The sequence below is a fragment of the Elephantulus edwardii genome, unplaced genomic scaffold (genome assembly GCF_000299155.1).
Source record: "Elephantulus edwardii isolate Elephantulus edwardi_28Jun2011 unplaced genomic scaffold, EleEdw1.0 scaffold00073, whole genome shotgun sequence".
Taxonomy (NCBI): Eukaryota; Metazoa; Chordata; class Mammalia; order Macroscelidea; family Macroscelididae; genus Elephantulus; species Elephantulus edwardii.
In genome coordinates this window covers 13768688-13792095 of record NW_006399823.1, presented here as the reverse complement: position 1 = coordinate 13792095, position 23408 = coordinate 13768688, and the positions used below count along the sequence as shown (strand labels likewise).

The following is a 23408-nucleotide window of genomic DNA, read 5'->3' as shown; positions in this document are numbered from 1 at the left end:
CTTTGTGACTGAGATACCTCACTCAGCATAATGTCCTCCAGGTTCACCCATTTTGAATAATATTGCATGAGTTCCTTGTTTTTCAATGCAGCATAGTTTCTTCCTCTGACCCTCCCTCCATCCTTCCCCAGCTTGATGCCTTTCTCTAAGGACTGGCCCCTCTAATAAAACGCCCAAAGTATGAGACAAAGTTTCACTATTCTTGCCTCTAAAAGCACCCTGGCTACACTTTCTCCAAGATAGACTTGTTTGTTCTTCTAGCAGTCTGCGGTGTATTTCAGATAAACTATTTTACTGTTCTTCACTCTATTTTATAATTTGTGTGGCTTTAAAAGTTCAAATTTTAGCATAAGAAAACAGAATGAGATGTGAAAATGTAATTTAACTAGGTGAGGAACACATGGAAAAGGAAAAGAATGAAAAACAAAGACAGAGCCAGGAATAAGATTTGTAAGTATCTCAAAGGAAAGCTATAAGGTCAAAGCTAGGTCTAAACTTTCTCAGAGTTTTATGACACAATTAATTCCTTCATTCAAAGCTGGTCAGATGAGTGAGCTGGATGTGGCTGAACCAAGAGCACCACATTTCTTATCTGTGCTGGGGTGGACTTGGGGGAGGGGATGCTCCTACAGATAAATTACTTAGGAGAACAAAGAGTCTTTATTTCTTCCTTGGTGATTAAAAATGTATATTAGTACAATTAGGGGTCTGAGAAGTAATAAAGAAACATGCATAAATTAGTTTCACTAAGTGCGTCCCATCACTGGAGGCCATCATGCTTAGTAAACTACAAAGTCAGCAAAAAAAAATTATTATAAACTCTTAATGTGAAGTTTGATAGGTGGGGGCAATAACAGGCTCACAAAGACCAACAATTAACTGCATGGATGGTGAATGATGAGATGACATTATTTTTTCTATTATATGTAAGTTCGTTCATAAGGAATGATTTGGACCTGACTTGAGGGCAGCTGACAACAAAAATAACAATTTCCTAAACATTCCCAACTTACAATGAGGTTGCTCTCTGAAGACTACTCCATCATAAGTGGATTCTTAAGTAAGTCGAACAACTAATTTTGTTAAAAAGTTTTCGCAAAACAAAGCAAAAAGTTTCTCTATTATTTTCTTTTATTATCAGTGTCTTTATAAATCTTCTTTGGATATTAGGAAACATTACAACTGAGAGTGATACTATAAGCCAATTATGTGCTACAACATTGTATATTACTAATGATAAGATATACCTATATATATCTATATATCTTTATCTACATTTATATCTATCTCTATATAAAGATATAAATTAACAAATACCCATACTATCATAAGTACACTTCATTGTAACTCAAATATGTCCCATAACTGACATTTCCTCACAGTCCCCCTCAACTACCTGTTCATATAACCCTTTTCTGTTGTGGAATACTGTTTGGGAAATCTTGACACACACTTTTTATATTGACCATGAAACCACAAGTAGAGAGTTCACTGGAATAAGAGCATAATAGAAAGTCAACAGTTACTTCTGATATCAGTCAACATGAGGTGTTTTTTTTAAGAGATTTTTTATTGTTTTTTAAAAACTCTGTATCTAGGGGAGCTCTGGTGGCCTAGTGGCAAGAAGCTGTACTGCAATCCCAGAGGTACACGTTTCAAATCCACCAGATGCTCTGCCGGAGAAGGAGGGACAATTTCCTCCTGTACCTGTCAGATCTGATTTGGCGGTACATGCATAAAAAATAAAAATAAAAAAATTAATAATAATAATAATAAAAATTTAAAAAACTGTATCTATAATTAACAATATATATTATATACACTGTTGTAGCATATAACTTGCCAATACTATCATTCTCAGATGTAAGGTTTCCTAATTTAATGTATTCCTAATTTATCACTCTGTTTTATGACAAAAGTTAAGAGTGATACAAACAACTCACTCACATACTAAGCAAAAGTTTGGAGGTGTGTGCTCTCCCAGAGTACCTACATATAAAGGACTGGTGACCTGCTTCTGAAAAATTGGCCCGTGACAACCCTATGGGTCATTCATCGAGTCATCACAAGTTGGAATCGACATGATGGGGGATGGGGGGGTAGTGGCTTTCAGTAGACCAGAAGTTACAGAGCTCACTGAATTAAGCATACTCTCTTTTTAGGTTTGGACCCCAATCCTTCATGTGTGGGGAGAATCAAGTAAATAGGGGCTCTTTCCTAGGCATTTCTGAAAGACAAACCAGTAAGTGGTAAGGAAGTGCTGCATTCACACCTCAGCTTCTGATGGGTTAGTTACCTCACCAAGCCCTAATGAAGCCAACAGCCCATTTCAAATGCTAATAGGCTTACCTAGAGAAAAGAGAGCTAGAGGTCATAATCCCAGACTGTTTCTCCCAGCAGGAGAACACTTAATATGCTGCATCATATTTGCAGGAGGGTAGGTGATGCTGGAAGACACAGGGTCAATGCCCCTCATCCATTTCTCCTATCTGGTCAGCATTAACTCAGCCAATACCAAATCTCCCAGCTTTGGCTAAGAGAGGAGGGAGTCAGCAAGAATTAAATAAAATAAAATCCCAGATCTATGTTCAGAAGAATCTAACTTACTTTCATCATCTAAATAAATCTGAAAATGGTGGGGAATTAAAAAAAAAACAAAACTAGACTCATTGTCCTTGTAATTTTCTCATATTTCCCTTTTGAATACACGAACGAATGTGGGAAAACAAATTTTATATTTGCAAACATTTCACAAATTATAACTTTAAAATGTTGCATTTTCTAGGTAAAATAATAGAGTGAGAAATAATGATACAGGAGATGCTTCACTACCAGACAGCAGTGAGGTAAAAGCTGTGATGGAAGTACAAGCTGGGGTCTATTTATTTTTACCTATTCCTCCAATAACAATTTCCTCAAGTAAATTGTAGTTCACTTTTAAAAAGAAGAACTTTTAGATAGAAAAAAAATAAACTAAAACCAATCTGCAGCCACTGAGTAGATTCCTATTCATTGTGATCTTCCAATGAGTTTTCAAAACTGTAAATCTCAACAGGAAAAGATGACCTCATTTTTCTCCTGCAAAAAGGGAGCTCTGGTGGCGTATTTCCAAGTAAGTTACCTTGCTAACCCAAAAGTGGTACCTTTCTGGTGCCTGGAATCTACCCGTGGCCCCACAGGAGAAAGATGGGCAATTTCCTTCTGTGTGATTTACAGCCTCTGAAAATCTGATAAAAGGCAAGCTATAAGTTGGTTCTGACAGCATGGCAGTGGGAGAAAGCATTCTCCCTAGGATCAGTTAGTTGGTGGTTTCAAACTGCCAGCCTTCTGTTTAGCAACCCAACACATATTGCTCTATGCCACCAGGGCTCCTAATCAAGTAATGACATGCAGACAAAAGCCATGCTAAACAACAAACACTAAACACACGCCAGTTATGTAATACAGCAAGGCTCATGCACTCACTTGCTCTGTTACAAAATCTCTAAGTTTAAGTAAAGCATCCATGCAAGAATTGTTATAGAAATATAAAGTATAATAATTTCCTTAAATTATGAGCATAATTGATTTCCTCTAATGGACCATTCTACTTGTTCCTTGACCCTAAAAGATTTTCATTTTAGGCCTCCTGTACATTGTAAATTCATTATGACCAACCTAGTTCCCAGAAGTATTGCATCATTAGAGGTACAAAGAAAGAGATTAAAAGCAAAACTGAGAAGTGAATTGTGCCTTAGGCAAATTAATATTACAAGTAAAACCATTATGTAAAAATCACTTGTTTGGCTGCAAATATTTGACTATGTATTATAACAGTATCTTGGAAAATGTTGATAGAATTCTGCATTGAAATGCAGCAGTCAGCTTAAAGTGCAAAGGAGAAAATATTTAGAATGTGAAAAATGGTACAGGTTTAATGAAGTTGTCCCCTTTGGCAGACATCAAGACACACGGAAGCGGTACTGTTTCTTTTCCCTGCTCAGAATGTTCCCTGTGTCACAGAGTTGCCTGTGGACAAATCTATGTTCATACATTTACCTGTAAATTCCCTTCCCTAGAAGGAAGAAAGCATTTTGGGGTAGAAGTTTATACTACCGAGCAAATGAAATGCCATTATTATATACACAAGGAAAATACTGCTTGCCCTTAACTTATTAATGAGTTCAGGGATCTCAAAATGGACTCAGACTACAGAGAGTTGGAAAACAAGAAAGATGTGAATTGTAAAGGTGGAAAAATAAGGCAAACAAAAAAAATTGTGGAAGAAACTACACAATGTACTCAGATTTCCATCACAAATCCAAAGCTAGTATTTTCCCCACATATATTAATTATGGAGCTCCGGGGCATAATCTGTAGGGATTTGCACTGTTAACTCGAAGGCTTTGCCTCTCTAGCTGTTCGAAACCAATCACAGTTCTGTGGGCGAAACAGGCTCTCTCCTCTTGTGTGATTTACAGCCTCAGAAAGCCAATGGGGGGAACAGCTATGAGTCAGGTCTGACTTGACGGTCATGAGTTTTGCATACATAAATTAAACACAAATAAGGAATCAGAGTAACCACCATCACAAACAAAAGTATCTGAGTCATTACAAATACAAGTGGAAAAAAATATCCAAATAAAGGCTGTAGGAGACTATTTTTCCTTACTTTATACATTGCTAACGTAAACGACTGCAAAGTTTCAGACTCTGCAAGTGCAATTAGAGAAACTGAACTTTGTTCAGAGATCCTGGGTTATAGTTCAGCTGCAGACTACACATTTAGCTGTGTAACCTTGACCAAGCTACCAGAAACTTAATTAACACGGAGATTATGAAAAGAAAGTTAGTGGCCTAGTAGTTAAAAGGTTGATGGTTGGATGGGTGGAGGGACAGCTCAGGAGAAGAAGACCCAGGATGAGATGGATTGATTCAGTGACTTCAGCAATGGGAGGAGGTCTGACAGAGACAAAGAGGTCGGCTCAGGATAGGGCAGGTTTTAGAGCTAATATGCAGAGGGTTGCTAGGAATCCCTAGTGACTTGATGGCACATAACAACAACCACCCAAAGACGAATAGTTTGAATCCACTAGCTGTTTCATACCACAAAGACAGGCAATCCTGTTCACATGGCGTACAGACTCTGAAAATCCATTGGAGGGTCACTCATGGGTCTGTTCTGAGTCAGTGGCAATGAGAGGAGAGAAATTATAAGAAAAACAAAACAGGAATTCCAGTTGCCGTTTCCACTGAATGCTCTCTATCTTGTGGCAACGCCATGTGCGTCAGAGCTGAATTAGCTCCAGAGGGTTATCAATGGCTGACCCTTCAGAAGCAGACCCTCTGGCCTGCCTTCTGAGGTGCTTCTCAGTGGGCTGAAACCCCTAGCCTCTCTATTAGCAGTTTAACACATTAACACGGTACCATCCGGGAACCCAAATAGGCACACTCCTGTGACAATGAACAGAGACGAGACCATTGTAAAGACTAAATACTAGTGCTGAAAGAGAAAGATGACTGTCCTCCTTCCTGGAAATTTTAAGGTGTAAAACTGTAATCACAAAAATGGCTTGCAAGTGTCTGCTTAAACAGACTCTTTTCATTCATTTCATTAATCTTTGGGTAATCAACCTATAACATTTCCACAATAGAAGCAATCTTTGTGGAAGACAGGGAAGAAACTTGAAATAGAAAATGTCACAAAATGTGAGGAGATAGTGAAATAGAAAAGAAATAAGAAACACATTTCAGGTTGAAGGAAGAAAACTCAAGAGTCTCTTCCATTTCTACTATACATCAAGATATTGAAAATGAAATATAATTCAAATAGTCTTAATAGTTTTCTTTCCAGATTACTACTTCTTGAAAACTGTTACAATATACTTGTAAAGGCACAAGATAAAATTCAGATTTTTGTGAGTTTAAAACAGAGATAAATTCAGTTTAAATGCTCGCTTGGAAAGAAAAAGGTCCCAACTCAAACCCCTAAAGTCCAATCCTGCCTCAAATAAACCTGTGTGGTTTTTGTTTTGCTTTACTTCCCCTTCACTTTGTATTCATGCCACAATCAACAATATATGGATTGATAGAGAAAAATGAAAATGAAATGAAAGCAAACTTTCTATATTTAAAAATTAAGAAAGAAGAAACAAAGAACAGGAAGAGAAACAAAAGAAAAGAACCTCGTTCTAAATGAGGTTTAATCAAACACTGGAGTCTACCTCTCCCGCTCCTGCTTCATTCGTATCCTCTCCTCTTCTGAAGTAAGGGCTTCCTGCATTTTTATTTTACCCGTTTTCTCAATCTTGTCATCTTTTCGATGTTTGCCAAACCTGTTGATAACAAAAAATTCTATCTTGTCAATGCATACAAAATGAGTTTCCCTTCTTTGGTAACAAAAGCATATGTACTCAATGAAAAATGGGTGTCCTCAAAGTGAGGGCCTAAAACTGTGTCCAGCATTATAATGTTCACTGTGATGGCATAGTTCGTCAAGAGTTGCGCTGGTGACTAAACTGGCAGCACACTAGTGCTTTGAATCCACTAGCCACTACACAGGAGACAGATGGACAATCCCCCAGGCAAGTTAAAGCCTCTGAAAACCCATCATAGGTTTTAGTTATACTCATAAATTCTGAACCCATGACAATGGGTCAGGTGGTAGGATTTTTCAATCAGACATTTTACTCACATTGAATTAAAACTTTCCAAAAGAAAGTCTATGGAAAATAGTCTCAATTTTTCATTTGAAAAAAAAATTACAAGTCATTGTTATTAAATATTATATTGAGTGTCAAATACTTCAAATACTCAGTGAAGGGTAAAATCTGCACTGGAGTGAGTATCTCTCAGAATTAAAAATGATCATCCAAAAATCATCTATTTAATAATCGACCCATAAGTGACTATTATTCTTTATTTTCAGAGTCCAGTTTATTGGAAACATCCATCAGAGTTTAAAAGAAGACAAACAAAGTGATGTTTGCAAGGTTTAAAGTATAAAGAGGAATTTACACTGCTATAATTCTTTGAGTTTATTAAATGGAAAGCTTTGCAGCCATTCTCATCAAATACTCTCCAAATTTGATGACAAGTGATTGTCAAAGGAGGTTATCTTTCATTTAGACGTTTATATCTGATATTTAAAAGTAACATCTATATATACACACAAGGAGCAAATGGATAATTTAAAAACAGCCCACACAAACATCTACAGATGGGCATATGAACTTGAGACTGTTTCAAAAAATACAAAGATTATTTTATTTTGGCATTCAAAACATCCATGAATCCGCAGCCTTTTTACAAATTATTTTTCCTGCTCTCTTAGCTTTTCTGTAAAAGATTATGAGGCCTGGAATGCAAGTCCTACAAACTCTTCAACAATATTTTTCTGTAGTGATTTGGTTACCAGATGTTTCAGAAAGGAAACAGCAATACAAAGTCACACAACTAAGCATTCCAAAATATAGAAAGTTGATACTTTTTTTAAAAAAGGGGAACCAGGAATTAGGTTAAAAGTAAAAAAAAAAATTATATCAGAAAAGACAGGAAGAAAAAAGTAAGAACAAAATAAGAGAAAAAGAAAAATTAAAGTTTGATATTATAAAATTTTTTTAAATTAATATGCATCTGATTTCAAATAATAGTCTGCAAAGGAACTGAAATGTATGAGTGCTTTTCTTTAAATATATTAAAAGAATTGACACTATTTGTGTGAATGGAAATGTAAATAAGTAAAACATTGTCAAAATGTGAAGAGAAACATTAAAATACCATTATCACCATCACTGTTTCTTTCAAGGTTGTGTATATTACATAACAACCAAAATGGCTATAAAATTGTCTCCTATGAAGTGAATACAATTCTTAAAATTTAATCTTACTTGGAAATTAAAATCCACTGCAAATGAAAACTTAAAAAACCCCAACAAACCCTTTATAACTTAAACCTCAAGTCCAACTACATGTCATAGTCACAAATGACAAAATATGTCTAATATGTGCTATCCTTCTAAAAATTAATATTTTCCTTTCCTTAGTGTCATACAGTATAATGAGAGAATTTAGAGAATTAGTGAAAAATAAATAACAAAATGAAAGACCAAACACAAAAACCCTGAATGCCTCCAAAGGAACCAACATCTAAAACATGATGTTCATTCATTCAACAAAAACAAAATATTGAGCAGCTACTATATTGTTTTAAGGCATTGAGTCTAAAGCAGTGATGAAAACAGACAAAAAGCACCACAGCAGTGACAGCATTAACATCAGTTTATATTTAGATTAACAAATTAGTATAGAATCACCAAGTAATAAAAAGCGCCATAGGGGAAAGTGACAAAGAGTGACAGGGTGAGTGATTTTAGACATGTTAGATAGAATGGTCAGACCTTGCTCCTCTGATGATATTGGAACAGAGATCTGAATGAAATCAAGGAGCCAGCCACGTTGTGGAGACTTGACAAGGCAGAGGAACAAGTAAACACAAAGGTTTGAAGATTGGGGGTGGGGTGGGGTGGTGGTGGTGATGGGTGTCATCAAGAGATACCATTTGACCCCGCAATACCACTACTGGGAATATACCCAGAAGAGACCATAACTGACACCCAAGTAGATATATGCACACTCATGTTTATTGCAGCTTTGTTCACAATAGCAAGGAGTTGGAAACAACCTAAGTGCCCATCAACAAACGAATGGCTAGAGAAGCTGTGGTATATTCGCACAATGGAATACTATGCTGCATTAAAAAACAAGGGACTCATGCAATATTACTCAAAATGGTTGACTCTGGAGAACATTATGCTGAGTGAAATGTCCCAGTCACAAAGGGACAAAAATTGCATGGTGCCACTGTTGTAGAATGGGACTGTCCTTGGGGTTGGGGAGAGACTGAGTAAGATGGGTTCAATAAGGTATGCTGCTCTGAAACAGAGAAGGGAGAAAACTGTTTAAAAGAGATATGTGATTAGGTATTTCGGTCATGACAGGAGTCTAGAGCGATGGCTACATGGTGGAGTGGACCTGGGGGAGGGTTTGTAAAATAATGAAAGAATCTTTTCTTTTACTTTTCCAAGAGGGTAATGTCTGGTGGGGGGGAGCCTTGGGAGGGGACAAATCTACAACAATGAATGAATGGAAATCCAAAGCCTCTGTAAATTTTCACTGAAATTAATAACAAATTTAAATTAAACAAAAAAAAAGAATTAAGTTAGAGTAAGGATGGCAATGGAAGCACCTTACCTCTGTAACTTGATTTGTGCCACTATTAGAACCTCTATTATTGCTTTTCAATTTTTGACTCATGCACTTTTAACTTGTTAGTTAAATTTGTATCTTCTAGGCTGCAACACTTCCATGATACATCTTCAAGGATATGAACATGTACGGCTAAGCACATTTGATAACAGTGCATCTAAATTCCAAAATCAATCTCCATAATAGTCTATGTGTTTCCTACTGCCAAAGGGGCTCTTTAGACTAGTGAGAGAAGACCTTCACCCTGAAACCCACAGCATCCCTTTTCAGCAGGAAGTAGCTAAGAGAATACGCCATCCCCTTTTCCTCATGAATCAGGGTGAAGTCTCTCTCAGGGAGGAGTGATAGGGAATGGCAAGGGACACACTGACAAAGGAGATTAATCAGAACTGGCTTTGACAAGCACTGTGGCAATTGGACAATTAAAACAGACATGGGGGGGAAGAAGAACGAACTGGGGATGAGGGTGGAGAAAACAGTGCAACAATGAATGAATGAAAACCCAAAATCTCTGTAAATGTTCCTTAAAACTAATAAAATTTAATAAAATAAAAAAAGGGAAAAAAGTCAGCTCTGATTACAGAAATCCACGTGCAGCAAAACAAAACCCTGTAAGAACAACAATTTGGCTGAAGTCTTAGAGAAACAGAGTACGAAGAAATAAAGATGAGAGGCAGAGCTGTTAGACATGTCTTTCATGTGCAGGTCCTTAGATTTTTACTCAGATGAAAAGACAAACCAATGAAAGATCCTGAACACAAAGTGACAAAGCATGTAGTAGATACAGAGGGTTTATTGTTCACAATGGTTTTTCTAGCCATTGGCTTTGACTTTCACCACATGACTGCGTGGGAACATCAAATAAAGTGTACAGAAACCACTGGTGATGGGATTGGTCCCTTTTCCTATTCTACCAGGTTTAAAGTAGTAGAAAATTGGAACTTTCATTACCAGCAAGAATGAAGAAGCAGAGAATGCAGTGCACACCACCTTAAAAGTCAGATTCCCAGACAGACTGGATAACTCAAAGGCAACAAATTTTCTTCTGTCATCCTTATACACCGTCCAATGTTCAGATGTCTATCAAGTAACTGAAAAGACTGCGACTTGGATCAGGTACACCCTGGCCTTTTAGTCAGGTACACCTTGTTCCTTAGAACTTTGAAGAGGTCCTTGGTAGTAGATTTTCCCAAAACAATATGTCTTCTGATCTACTGACTGCTGGTACCAAGGGTGTTGGCTGGGGAGCCACACCAGATGATATTGTTGACAACATCGATCTTTTCTCCATCTATCATGATGTTATTGCCTATTGGCTCAGTGGTGAGGATTTCTGTCTCAATGTTAAAGTGTAATCTATAGTTAATGCTCTTTGAATTTAATGACTTATAATTTATTTTTAAACTATTATAGCATACTTTCCTTTTCACAGGTATAAGATTGAAGAGGAAAGCAAAAGTAAAGCCTAGATAAAAGGGTAATAGGTTAATATTTGGATTATTATAATTAATGTAAATTTCAATTAATAAATGGTGCTATTTCTTTAAGGCAACTATAAAATCACAGCATACTGTTTTATAATTGAGAGAGAATGGATTCTGTTTGCATAATTTTTTGAAAAGATGAAATGAAAGACAATGAAAAAGATACACTGATTTTCCTAGAATGTAAACAAAGCAAGAAAACAGCTAATTTAGAGTTGCTAAATTTTTCCTGAAAAGAGGTAGTTTGTAGTTTTTAGGTGCATTTGAGTCACATATGACTCACAGTGACCCTATGCACAACAAAGCTGAGCCCGGTCCTATCCTGTGCCATCTTCTCAATACCTAACACACGTGAGCCCATTTCTGCAGTCACTCTGTCAGTCCATCTAGTTGAGGGTCTTCCTTTCCTTTCACTGACCCTCCACCTTTCCAAGCATGATGTCCCTCCCCAAGGAATAGCCTCTCTTAGCAACATGCATAGAATATATGAAACAAAAGAGGAGAGTTATTGAAAAACCTTAATTAGCTATATCTAACTACTCTCAAACTCAGTTTTATAAGCAAACTCTGTAATCAACCCATGAGGACAATGGGAAGATACTTAAGAACATGAAAGATATCAGTTACATTTATTTTATTATCATTTAAAAGCCACAGAAGAATTTAGATGGGTCACATTCCAAGGAAGAACATAGCTGAAATAACACTGGATTAACATTAGTGCTTCAGTACATTCAGGGAGCATGTTTGGTAAAAAGCAGAGATGGTTTCATGACCGACCTACACTAATTGTCCAAGTGGAAAACACCTGTATTCAGTCTGTGCGGATACTAAAAGAGAAAGTGGTGTCTTACCCCAGCACCACAGGAAGAGTTTTGCTTTCCCCAGCACCACAGGAAGAGTTTTGCTAGTCTAAGGAGTGGCATCTACTTCCTAAACAACATGCATCTGGAACTTCTATGAACTTTGATAAATGATGACAGTTATAGAAAGGCTTCAGACCTTTTGTTGATAGCATCACTATGAGTTGTGCTTGAATCAATGGCAAACAACAACAACAAATATTAACATGAAAGAATGGCACTTTTCCGTAAGGGAGGGACACATAGATTCCAATATATAGAATCTACATCAGGATTGGTGGAAAAGTCATTAACAACTCTGATGATACAACCCTGCTTGCTGAAACTGAGGAGGACCTGAAGTGCTCGCTGCAGAAGGTCAAGGGCTATAGTCTTCAATATGGATTGAACCTCAACATCAAGAATACAAAGTTTCTCACCACTGGCCCAATTGGCAGCATCAGTATGGATGGTGAAGAGATTGAGATAGTAAACAGTTTCAGTTTGCTTGGCTCCACAATCTATACTCTTGGTAACAGCAGCCAAAGAGACGACTTGCATTGGGAAAGCCAACTGTGAGGGACCTCTTGAGAGTACTGAAGAACAACGACATCAGGCTGGAGACTAAGGTTTGCCTGATTCGAGCTATGTCTTCACAATTACGTGCTATGCATCAGAGTTGGACAGTGACTAGGGATGATAGAAATATAATTGAAGCCTTTGAGCTGTGGTGCTGGAGACGAGTGTTGAATATACCATGGACTGCTAGGAGAACAAACTGATTTGTCCTGGAGAGTGTGAAGCTGAATGCTCTTTGGAGTCAAGGATTCTGAAGCTTCGTCGGACATACTTTGGGCATGTTGCAAGGAGGGACAGGTCCTTGAAGAGGGACATCATGTTTGGGAGGGTGGAGGGATGACGTAGCAGAGAAAAACCCTCGATAAGACGGATCGATTCTGTGATTAGGGTGGTGGGAGTGAGTGTGTTGGAGACGGTGAGGTTGGCACAGGACAGAGCAGGGTTTAGGGCTCTTGAACATAGGGTCACTATGAGTCACAAGCGACTTGACGGCACATAACAACAACACCACACCCACACACATATACACATATAATTTTTTTTCCTACAGAAAAAAAAGGTCATTCTCCTACATTAATATATGGTTTACTAAAGATGCCATTGAGTTGTGGTGCTGGAGAAAAGAACTGAACAGCCCATGGACAGCCAAAAGAACCCATAACGTCTTGGAGAGGGTGCAGCCAGAGTGCTCTTCAGAGGCAAAAGTGAAGAGACTTCACTTCACAAACTTTGGGCATGTTTGGAGGTGCTATTCCTTAGAGAAGGACATGACATTGGGAAGAGTGAAGGATCAGCAAAGGAGAGGTAGATCCTTAACAACATGGATTGACACTGATTGCTGCAATGGGCTGTTGTATTTCAGGAAGTATAAGGTTGGTGCAGGATGGTACAGAGTTCACATCTTTTATTCTTAAGGTCACTATGAGTCATACTCAAATTGACAGCACCCAACAACAACAAAAGCAACATCCTAAAATGTGAGATATATAGAATTTATAGGAGCTCTGATTACTTGGGCCATAGGGAGCTGCAATGCTATCCCAAAGGTCACACCTCTCTGCAAACTGGAATCCACCATCTGCAATCTCCTCCTGTGTGATTTACAACCTCAGAAACCCAAGTTATATCATGGCCGTCAAGTCAGAACAGCATCAGAGCTAAACATCTAGTGGGTTTTCAGAGGCTGTAAATTGCAAAGGAGGAACCTGCCCATCTTCGTCTCTAAGAGCTGCTGGTAGATTGGATCCACCAGCCTTTGGGTTGGCAGTGTGACTCTTTACTTACTGGGCCACCAGAGCTCAACATATATATTTTTAAAATATACAAACAAAATTTGGAGAAAATAATTGGTAGAGAAGAGAAAAACTGCTTTGCAAGTACTGATTCGTAGGTGAAAGGGGAGATTGAAGAAAATGCCACACTAAGTTGAAGATTCTATCCCAGACAAACAATGGCTGAGATCTGTCTTATTCAGAGTAAAACTGATTATGTCACTTCTTTTTTTTCTTCAGTAAGTATATTTGTATTTATTTTTCAGCAATATAAAGGAAGTCATCTCCAATCAGGAAGTGAGAAGACTCACTACAGGTGGTTAGACTTCCTCTACCCATCACATCACATCATATCAAAGAAAACATAATACATAAGGAGGGGGAACACTACAGTGGAAAAAATGAAATTTTTTCAGTAAAAAAGGCATAGATTAATGGTAGATAATTATGATTATCATGTCTTAAACACACAGCTTTCTTCATAAAGGATATAGCAATGTTTTCATTCCCCTAAAGTAATCTCAGGTTAATCTCCTAGATGGGTTTTCCTACACACAGCGCAAAGAGATCACTGTCTTTTTCTCCTGGGTCATCTCTCAACATCATTGCAACATGGAACCATGGACATAGCACACATTGGTCTGTAGATGGGCTGACAAAAAGTAAACACACACAACCACAGCAAAAAAGGGATTGTGACAAATCTGACGGCTTTTATCTTGAAAATGATGTTGCTAAAAATGACTGGTGGTTCATGCTACTGAATCATCATTTTGGATTTCAGTCAAATTAACCTAATTCTTCCTGCAGTCTAAATACCGCTGAGATATTTCATTATTTAAATGGCAACATTTCTACAGCTACTAAAATTAGAGATCTTTAGAAAGAAATATGCTCAATGATAACACACAGCACTCTGCTATAAATAAAATTAAAATGTAATTGGTTTCATAGTGAAAGGGTTTTTCCCTCTTATCACATTAAGCAACAGTATACAGTAGCCTTAATAATCTGCTTCCACATTTCAGAACAGATGAATAGAATATCCAGAATGGCAACAATGAATTAATATATAAAACAAAAGTGAACCTTCTGTGAAGGAAAAGGGAGGGAGGAAAATGTGCAACAATGAATGAATGAAAATCCAGCTTTTCTGTGAATTTTTGTTAAAATCACAATAAAAATAAAAAATAATATGCAGAACCAATCCTCTTACAGACTTTGAAGAATTATGTTTAAAAATAAGAGGCTCTTAAAAATCTCTCTTTAATATATCACCTGGGAATCTGATATTTCTCATTGCTAACTGCCAAAATCTCCATACATAATTTGCAGTACTTGTCTGATTATTTACTCTTAGAAATTTGTGAGTCCAATGATACTGCTTTGGTGGAGAAGGGAATTTAAAAGGGTAAAATAAGAATTGAATGTAAGCCATTGGAAGCCTTGCACCCTCTGCCAGTCGCTGACTTCTGTAGTGGACTGAACTTAACTAATCTTCTTGCTCCATACTCTACCCTAAAATGTGTCTCAGGCTTTTACATATTTGCATCTCCACGTGGTTAATTCTATCTTTGCTTTCTTCAGGAATTCAATCTTTGTCTCTCTCTCTTCCACCCACACACCCACACACCCACACACCCACACTCTCACTCTCTCTCGCTCTCTCTTTCATTTGTTCTAGGCCGACTCCTCATGTTTTTGTTCAGTTTTAACACACAGTTGCCTTTGATCACTGAGAGTTATGATGATCTTATCCTTTGCCCTGAAGGTCCTTGAGCATATCCAGCTGCCTTAGGAGCTGTTTTGAGATCCTGTACGGTAAATTCATACGCACCAGGTTATGTCATTCCCATGCCACAACGCAGCCATGTTCTCTATTCCCTCAGTTTATATATTTCCTAAATGACTTTGATCTATGTATTTCCAGGACACTTTTTTCAATTTATTCTGAAACTATCTTTATCCCATAACATTGGTATCAATACTGATATCCCTCAACTCACCACCTTTATTTCTATCACAGTTATCAGCTTATTTTTGCTTGAAAATCTAATAGCGAGTTGCTCTAGATTTTACCTTAGGAGGGGATGGAAAATCTAGTCCTGTAAATGTGGAGTTTGTCCTACTGTACTCTTTTCAATGCACAAGAGATTGTAATGATGGACTCAAGCATTTCAGAGATCATTACGATGGTGCAGGATAGGGCAAGTTTCAGAACTTTTGTTCCTAGCATCACTATGAGTTGTAGTTGACAGCCATAACTATAATAGAGATATATCCACAAAGACTAGTGATTCGGATGCCTTGTCAAACAAACTCAGGCCAAGGAAGCATGTAGCAATATAAAAAGTCATACTGAAACCTAGAACCAGCATTGCTTGCTAACTTATCTCAATGACAGTGAAAGGAGCCCTGGTGGCATAGTGGGCTAGGTGTTGGATAACCACAGTTTAGTAGTTCAAAGCCACTAGTTACTCTTCAGGATGGTGATGAGGCAGTCTCCTCCCATGAAGATATACTGTTGCCGTGGAGTCAGAATTGACTCACAGCTGATCTTCCACTGGCTTCTCAGAGGCAGTAAATTGCATGAGAAGTGAATGCCCATCCTTCTCCCATGGAACAGCTAGAGGATTTGAACTACCTTTGTAGATTGTGCTTTTGGTATTGCAACACAGCTTCTTACCACTAGGCTACCAGAGCTCCTAATGGGGCAGCTGTCCTCCTGCATGGGAGACAGTTTCAGGACATACCTAGAAAAAAGGAAACTACACAACTATAAAATTCACACTGTGTCATTCCCAAGTGAACCACACAACTGAGCACCTGTTGAATGCTCTTTTGATTATTTAATTACATTGAGCTAGAAATCACTGAATTCTTATTATGGACTTCATCTTATTGATTTTCAAGAGCAGTATGTGAAATAACTATTATCACTATCCTGTTCAGAGAGGTCTCAGGAAGCACAGAGGGAATAAATCACTTGTCATGTCAGCATATTAAGTGGCAAAACCAGAACTCTCACAAAAGATTCTTTTTTTACCACACCCAGCGACTTCAAAAGCATTAGGAACCAAGGTGAGTCACTGGGTGGCTTTAAACTGACCCTCACTGCCATCAAGGCAGCTTTACATCATGGTGACTCTCCATTTGAGGCTGTAAACCCCAATGGGAGGGAACTGCCCACCTTCCTCCTATATTACACCCTCTGGGAACTTGCCAGAAACTACACCACCAGAGTTCCTCGACGTACTGACAACTTACACAGCTCATTGCTATTGAGCAAAAAAAAAAAAAAAAAAAAACTCACAGCTGGTCCAGCAGGTTCTCAGAGGCTGTAAATCGCAAGAGAAGAGACTGACGTCAGGTGTTTAATAAAGCTTTGCTGACACGAATGAAGTACACCCTGCACTGCTTGCAGCAATTACCTCCAGGAGAGTTCCTCCTGAATGGATTTTGTCTATGAAGGTCAAATTTAGAACATACAGGCAAGAACTGCTCCAGACCACAGGAAAAAGAGCACAAAACACGCTCACATAACCATTCATGGGGCATCACTACCATTTTAAAAAACACACTCCGGAGTCCAAAACATCAATGCTGATATATATGAATATTGTCAGGCACAAGCATGTCAAACTGCCCACACCCGAGGAGAGGGTAAAGCAGCTAAGAATTCAGTGGTTTTGTGGATCTTTTGTGACGGCACACTCCTATTTCTGGTTCTCTTTGTTTGGTTTTTATCCCCCCTCCTCCCCGGGTGTTTGGTTTTGTTTGTGTTTTGTACCACGGTCTCCAATTTTAAAAGGGAAAAAAAGAGACAAAATACGTCACCTCCAAAGTGTCCTTCCTAAGCAAGATCTTACATATTTTTGTGACATTTTAGGAAATCTCCACCATGCCAGCGTGCTGATTTGCTCAGCAGTACACTGTGGCAAAGCTGAATGAATCAGGGGCGAGGCGGCTGATTAGGAAAAGCAGCAAGCTCCAATTTAGAGGAGGGGAAAAAAGCCCCACCGCCCTCCTTCTCAGTAATCAACAAAGCTGAGGAGGAAGCCTTAGGAAAGAGTACATGACAAGTTGATAGCGCTTTTGTAAAATAGGATGCAGTTTTAAGTTGGCAGAGTTTAGCAGGGGTGCTCTCTACAAGGAAATTCACCAACTTCAGAATCATTATTTGATTGTGTACAGTCTTCATCAGTGCTAGCCTGATTAGATTTAATAAACTAAATTTGTGTAGCTTGGCATCAAGAGGGGAAAAAAAGATGTGACTTTTTTTTGTTCCCCTTAAGAAAAAAATAGCTTCTACTTAACCAGGCTGAAACAGCCTTTGGATGTGCAATGTGTCCTTAATGGGTAACATATCCTTTTCCCAAGGTCCATTATTCGTCCTTCTAAGTGCTCTCTTCCCTTTCACAGTCTGCATTATCCAATCACGGACACACTGATAACCCTAGTAACTCGAGACGCCACAAGTCCTAGAAGAATATGGAACAAGGAAATGTTAACACAACGATTAACAAACTGAAGAAAGAAAAAAGCAACTTCACACACTCAACGCTGTCTTTACAAGAATCACTGTAAACAGAAAAGATCTTCAACAAAGGCCACAACAGAAGACCTGTAGGATGCACACAAAAATACTAAGAAAGCCTAACCGTAAATATAACATTCGTTAAAAAAAAACCCAAAAAAGAACCCACAAAAATTATTTCTAAATGGTAGTTACAGGCTATACTTAGAACAGCTCTGGGGGAAAATGACACTAGGTGGAAATCTATCTTGATTATGATATTGATGCTTTTCAGGAATCAGTGAGTTCAGAGACCCACATATTTTCTGTGGCAAATTCTTTCTTTGTATAAAGGAGTCAATTAGTAATTACTGCTCTATACAAGGTTTTCATGTGTCTTTTTGCCTCCATTTTTTTTTCACTGAATGTATAGATTAAAATATATATTTTTCAATATATACAACATACTGAAAACAACACAATATTGCTTTTCTGAATGCTTAATTTGGGCTTTGAAATCAGCCCATGTCCACTCAAAATTATTTCAAGAGTGCTTTTCACACAACTACTTCCCTAGATCCTCCCTGCACTACCATACCCCTAATTCTTGCCCTGCTCATTTTAATGCATTATTGTTTCATAATACAATACTACAAATTGCAGATTACATTTGGCTCAAGGAGTGATTATGAAGAATACTATCACTGCTGCCTTTGCGAGAATAACTCTGATAATAATGAAAGATTGATTGAGCTCTACATAGCCCCAAATGATGAGATGGGTCAATTTGAACATTTCTATTAAGCTTCTTTTGTTAAACCCAACACTTTGCCAGGTCAGAGGCAAATAATCATACCCTACATCTGGTTACCATGGTTTTCTTTCTCCTAAAGCATCAGAACAATTTAGTAAGTGGTTCTGCCCTGAAGGCAGTCCCATAAGAAATGCTAATGAGACCCAAGTCACAGAAAACACAGACATTGCAAAGGACACTTGAAGGAATAAAAAAAAAGGAAAAGGTAGGAAGGTATTTTACGACATCGTTTTTTCCCCCTGTTAGGACGAAGAATAAAGAGTATTAGCTAGCGAGCATAATTCCAATAATTTCTTTTACAATCTGCCTACTCTGATATTCCAACTGACATCCAGGTTGTAAATGCTTAAGAAGCAAGGCAAACAGATGTTCAACTTAGGGCTATCTTTTGTGAGTTAGTTCTAGTCACCCTCAATTAACTATGCACTGCCATCTCAGTTAAATGCTTTAATGACAAGTAGCAGGAGAGAAGTCGGTTACAGCAACAGAAACACTCTCAAATATATTCTGACCCTTCCATGCTTATCTCATCTTCCTCTCATTGTCATCAAGTCAGATCCACAATATAGCTGCCCTTCCAAAGGGTTTCTGACACCATAAATTGCACACAAGGAGTCCCTCATTCTCCTGAGGAGTCATTAGTCAGTTTGTACTACTACAGACAGCAGGTGCAACTCCCTAAGGACTATCCACTAACCCTTACATGTGTAGTTGTTGTTTTGAGGTGCTGTCAGGTTGAGTATGGCTCACAGTGACCCTAAAAGAAAACCACAAAAAGCCAGACTGAAACTCTGATCAATCTTGTGCCAGTCTCATCATCTCTGACACACTCGAGAGAAGACATAGAATTGGGGGGGTGGGGGGGGAAATGAGGGAAAAGTGTGCGATAATATGGTCACCAAAGTTTGTGGTGGGGGGCGGACAACCAACAACCCAAGGAAAAAAAAAATCTAGACATTTTGTGTAGCTCCTGGAAACTTTGCAAGATTAAAACTTCCCCAAAGACCTCATTATCTATAAAGTTAAGGTGTCAGTCAGCAATTTTTCTGTCGATGAGAGGAAACAATTTCTGTTGATTCATATTTCTAGAGAATGCTCTCTACAGAGTCAATTAAGAGGGGGAGGTTTTCATTTCTTATCTTTAAATATTTGCATATTCAGATTCTAAAGTAAGCATCTAATGTGTTTAAGGCCCAATCAATGGTTGTGTGGACAACCTGTCACAAGCTCAGAGGCCACACCAACTCTTTGAACAGGACGGTGCGTGCAGAAGTCCACAGAGGCCAGAGGCCATAGGCTCCCCAAGGTTTGATGACTGCTATTTACTGGAGTCTCACACAACAAGGGGACTAAAGATCACACATTTAGGGAAATGCAAAGTATTCCTCCGGCGCTGGGTCCTGGAAGAGTCTAACACTTAACAGAAAATGCTGATAGGACACAAACTAGAGCAAAGCCTCTTTCCCAGAAAAGTTTGAAATATTCTGTGCTTTGGTTTCCCCCTGCCAGCAGGCACAGCACTGAATATTATTTATGACTCAACAGTGGGGAAGAACCCAGCTGGTAACCAAGATTGGAAACGCTGGGGTAGAGCAGCAAGAGGTTAGAATGGAGAGATGTATTTATTATCTCAACTCCACTTAGCATGGCCCTTACATGAAAGGGAACCAGAAATTCGACAAATGTCAAACCACCACATTCTTCCCTACTAAATGAAATAGTTCAGAAAGCATCCAGATTGTGTACTTGCAAATCTGTACACTGACCTGGAATTCCTCTTATCCAACTCATTTCCCTCTTTTCAGAATTGTCATGTCAGCTACTGCCTCCTGTGTGGTCTGATACTGTACCACTTGCTGGTAATCACAAGCGGAAAGTGAAACTCTGTAAAATCACACAGTATTTATCCAACAGGCCGTCACAGAACTGAAGCAAAGACCACTAATATCAGTGTCAATTTTCAAGTCTTCCCTAGTTGTAGTTTCTTTTACATGGTATCATTATGTTGTTGAAAATTTGTGACTGAAGTTTGATTATGTGTGGTCTTGATTCGAGAGCAACCAACGGCTTGCTTTCAATACTAACTCACAGCAACGCTATGTGGAAATAACACCAGTCCTTTCTTCTAAGCCCCCTCTAGGTGAGTTTGAACTGTCAACCTTTAGGTTAACAGTCTAACACTTAGTCATCTTCTATACCCAGCCATTCCATTCATTCAAGACAGTGTGTGTATCATATGCATGAGTGCTGGTGTATGCACCAATGTAAGAATACCACAGGATAAAATAATGCATGCATATTCTTTAGAAAAGAAGCTCAGACTCAGTTTCTAAGTAGAAAAACTCAGGAATAGTTAAGCTAAATGAGGTAGAGGGAGCCTTGCCACCACCACCACCACCACCACAAAAAGTATTAACAAAAAAATAATACGTGCCAACTGGTGCCTAAGACCTTCAGATTTTCAATTCTTTTCCCACCACCACCACCACCACAAAAAGTATTAACAAAAAAATAATACGTGCCAACTGGTGCCTAAGACCTTCAGATTTTCAATTCTTTTCCATACACATTATTTCATTTAGATCTTAAACTAAATGGGAAGCAAAGGAAAATGAGGAAACTGAGGCTGATGAGTTAAATGGCAGTACTGAAGGGGGTAGGTAAGAAAAAGAGAGCTTCAAACATTACGTTCAGGCAAGCTCTGGTGGCCTAGTGGCAGGAAGCTGCACTGCATTCCCAGAAATGAGCGGTTCAAATCCACCAGATGCTTTGCTGGAGAAGGAGGAAGAATCTCTTCCTGTACCAGTCAAATCTGATTTGACAGTACACACACATAAATAATAAAAAATAAATAAATAAAATTTAAAAAAAACTTTAAAAAACAAAAACAAAAACTATTACGTTCAAAATTATCTCCATAACATAATACTCATCTCCCAGTTCCTCTTTGAATGAGTGTCTTAGAGTCACTGAGTGGAATTATACAGGAAGTCATGTAAAATCTTTATTTATGACACTAAGATTGTTTAAAAAAAATGTAAAAGAGAAATGTGTAAGAATCCTAACAGTGTTAAAGCGTTAACACCAGGTGAACTGGAAAATAGTTTAAAACGATAACTGTCATTTTAAATCCGAAAACACCAAAAGTAATCATAGACGGCTCCTCCACTCAGTAGCAATAAGCAGATGCTGCTGAGGGATGGATCTGAAAACAATCTGATACAAACCCCTTCAAACCTATGGGTAGTATATCTGAAGTTCAACAACTCAATTATTTATCACAAAATAGCAGAGACTGAATTCTCTCAGCTTTATTGCTAGAGCATCTCAGGCAGGATGATTCTTTGCTGTGGACTCTATTGTGACTATGGGATGTTTAGCAGTATGCCTGCCCTCTACCCATTAGATAGCAATAAACATCCTCTCCTCACTCCCAACTCTTCCCAACTTGGGACAAGCAAGGATGTCTCTACTGCTTTATGGTGAGGAAAACCTACCTGAGTAAGAACTATGGAGCAAGGGTTTAAGAGAAAATAGTTTGGATGAGAAATTTTCACTACTTCAAGTAATGGGAAGATTCCAAGGGCACTCACAATATATTGATCTTCCACTCAAACACACCTAGTTCCAAGTTTCTCTTATGTTCCCAAAACACAAAAAAGAAAAGTGCTATGGTCAGACTGAATAGCTTGCTTCATCAAATTTCCAGCTTTAAACTTTTCCTTTTCTGATGGTCACCTTTCCACCCTAGTATTATGACATTTAATCACTGTAATCTGTAACCAGGGAGCTCTGGTGGCCTACTGATAAAAAGTTGTGCTGCAATCCTGAAGGCTTGCAATTCAAATCCACCTGCTGCTCTGTGAGGGAAAGATGAGCAGTCTCCTCTCATGTGATTAACTGCCTCTGAAAACCTGCTGGGGGGTCAGCTATGGGTTGAGTAGGACTCAACAGTATAGATCACTACCACCACCACCATCACCAATCCATAACCAGGAATCCCTTCTACTTGTATAATTTATAAACTAAATAGTCCAGGACTAGTTAATTTCTGGACACTAGAGAAAGAAGTGATGGGTAGGGTTGAATGTAGATGACTAAGACCCAGAAAATGAGAACTAGCTTGCTGTAATCTAACACCATCATGGCGAATAGATCCATGAAAATCTACAGATTTTTTAAAAAAGACACCAAAGTCAGCAATCATTTTTAAAATGCTGTGATTCAAATCCTGAAATCAAAGACTTAAGAAGATGTGAGCTATCTGATGTGGGACTGTGAGTGTTACGGAATAGAAAAACAGGATCTATAAAACACGGATGCAAGGAAGAGCAAATATAGTCATGTGTAAATATACAGTTCAGTACTGGCAGAAGAATCAATAAACAGAGAGCACTTTCTGCCAAGAATATCAGTACTTTTGTTCCCTCTTGCATTTCCAGATAACTTCTCTAGGCTGACTAGATTGGAAAGATCACAGACAAGTGGTAGATACATAAGGCTTTCCACCCTTTGTGGTCTATTCCCTGTCTTTCTGGTTAAGCCAAAACGGTCTGGCCAATGGCAGTTAGTCTTAGCTAGCGCAATAGAGTGAGGGTGGACAGCAGCCCAGTGCTTTGCAGCAGCTGCAATTTCAGAGGTCAGTCCATTTAGCTG

At 38.4% G+C, this 23408-nt stretch overlaps 1 protein-coding gene across 9 annotated transcripts in view; it reads right to left on the bottom strand.

The window, feature by feature from the left end:
* PARD3 (par-3 family cell polarity regulator) overlaps nt 1–23408 on the bottom strand; it is an 869174-nt gene that overhangs the window by 247893 nt on the left and 597873 nt on the right. For 6 of the 9 annotated variants that reach the window (XM_006888934.1, XM_006888931.1, XM_006888932.1 and 3 more), the window contains one exon: nt 6204–6314. The exons of the other annotated variants lie outside the window; for them this stretch is intronic. In XM_006888934.1, the coding sequence (XP_006888996.1) occupies nt 6204–6314 (111 nt within the window). The remainder of the gene's footprint in view (nt 1–6203; nt 6315–23408) is intronic. 9 annotated transcript variants of the gene reach the window in all.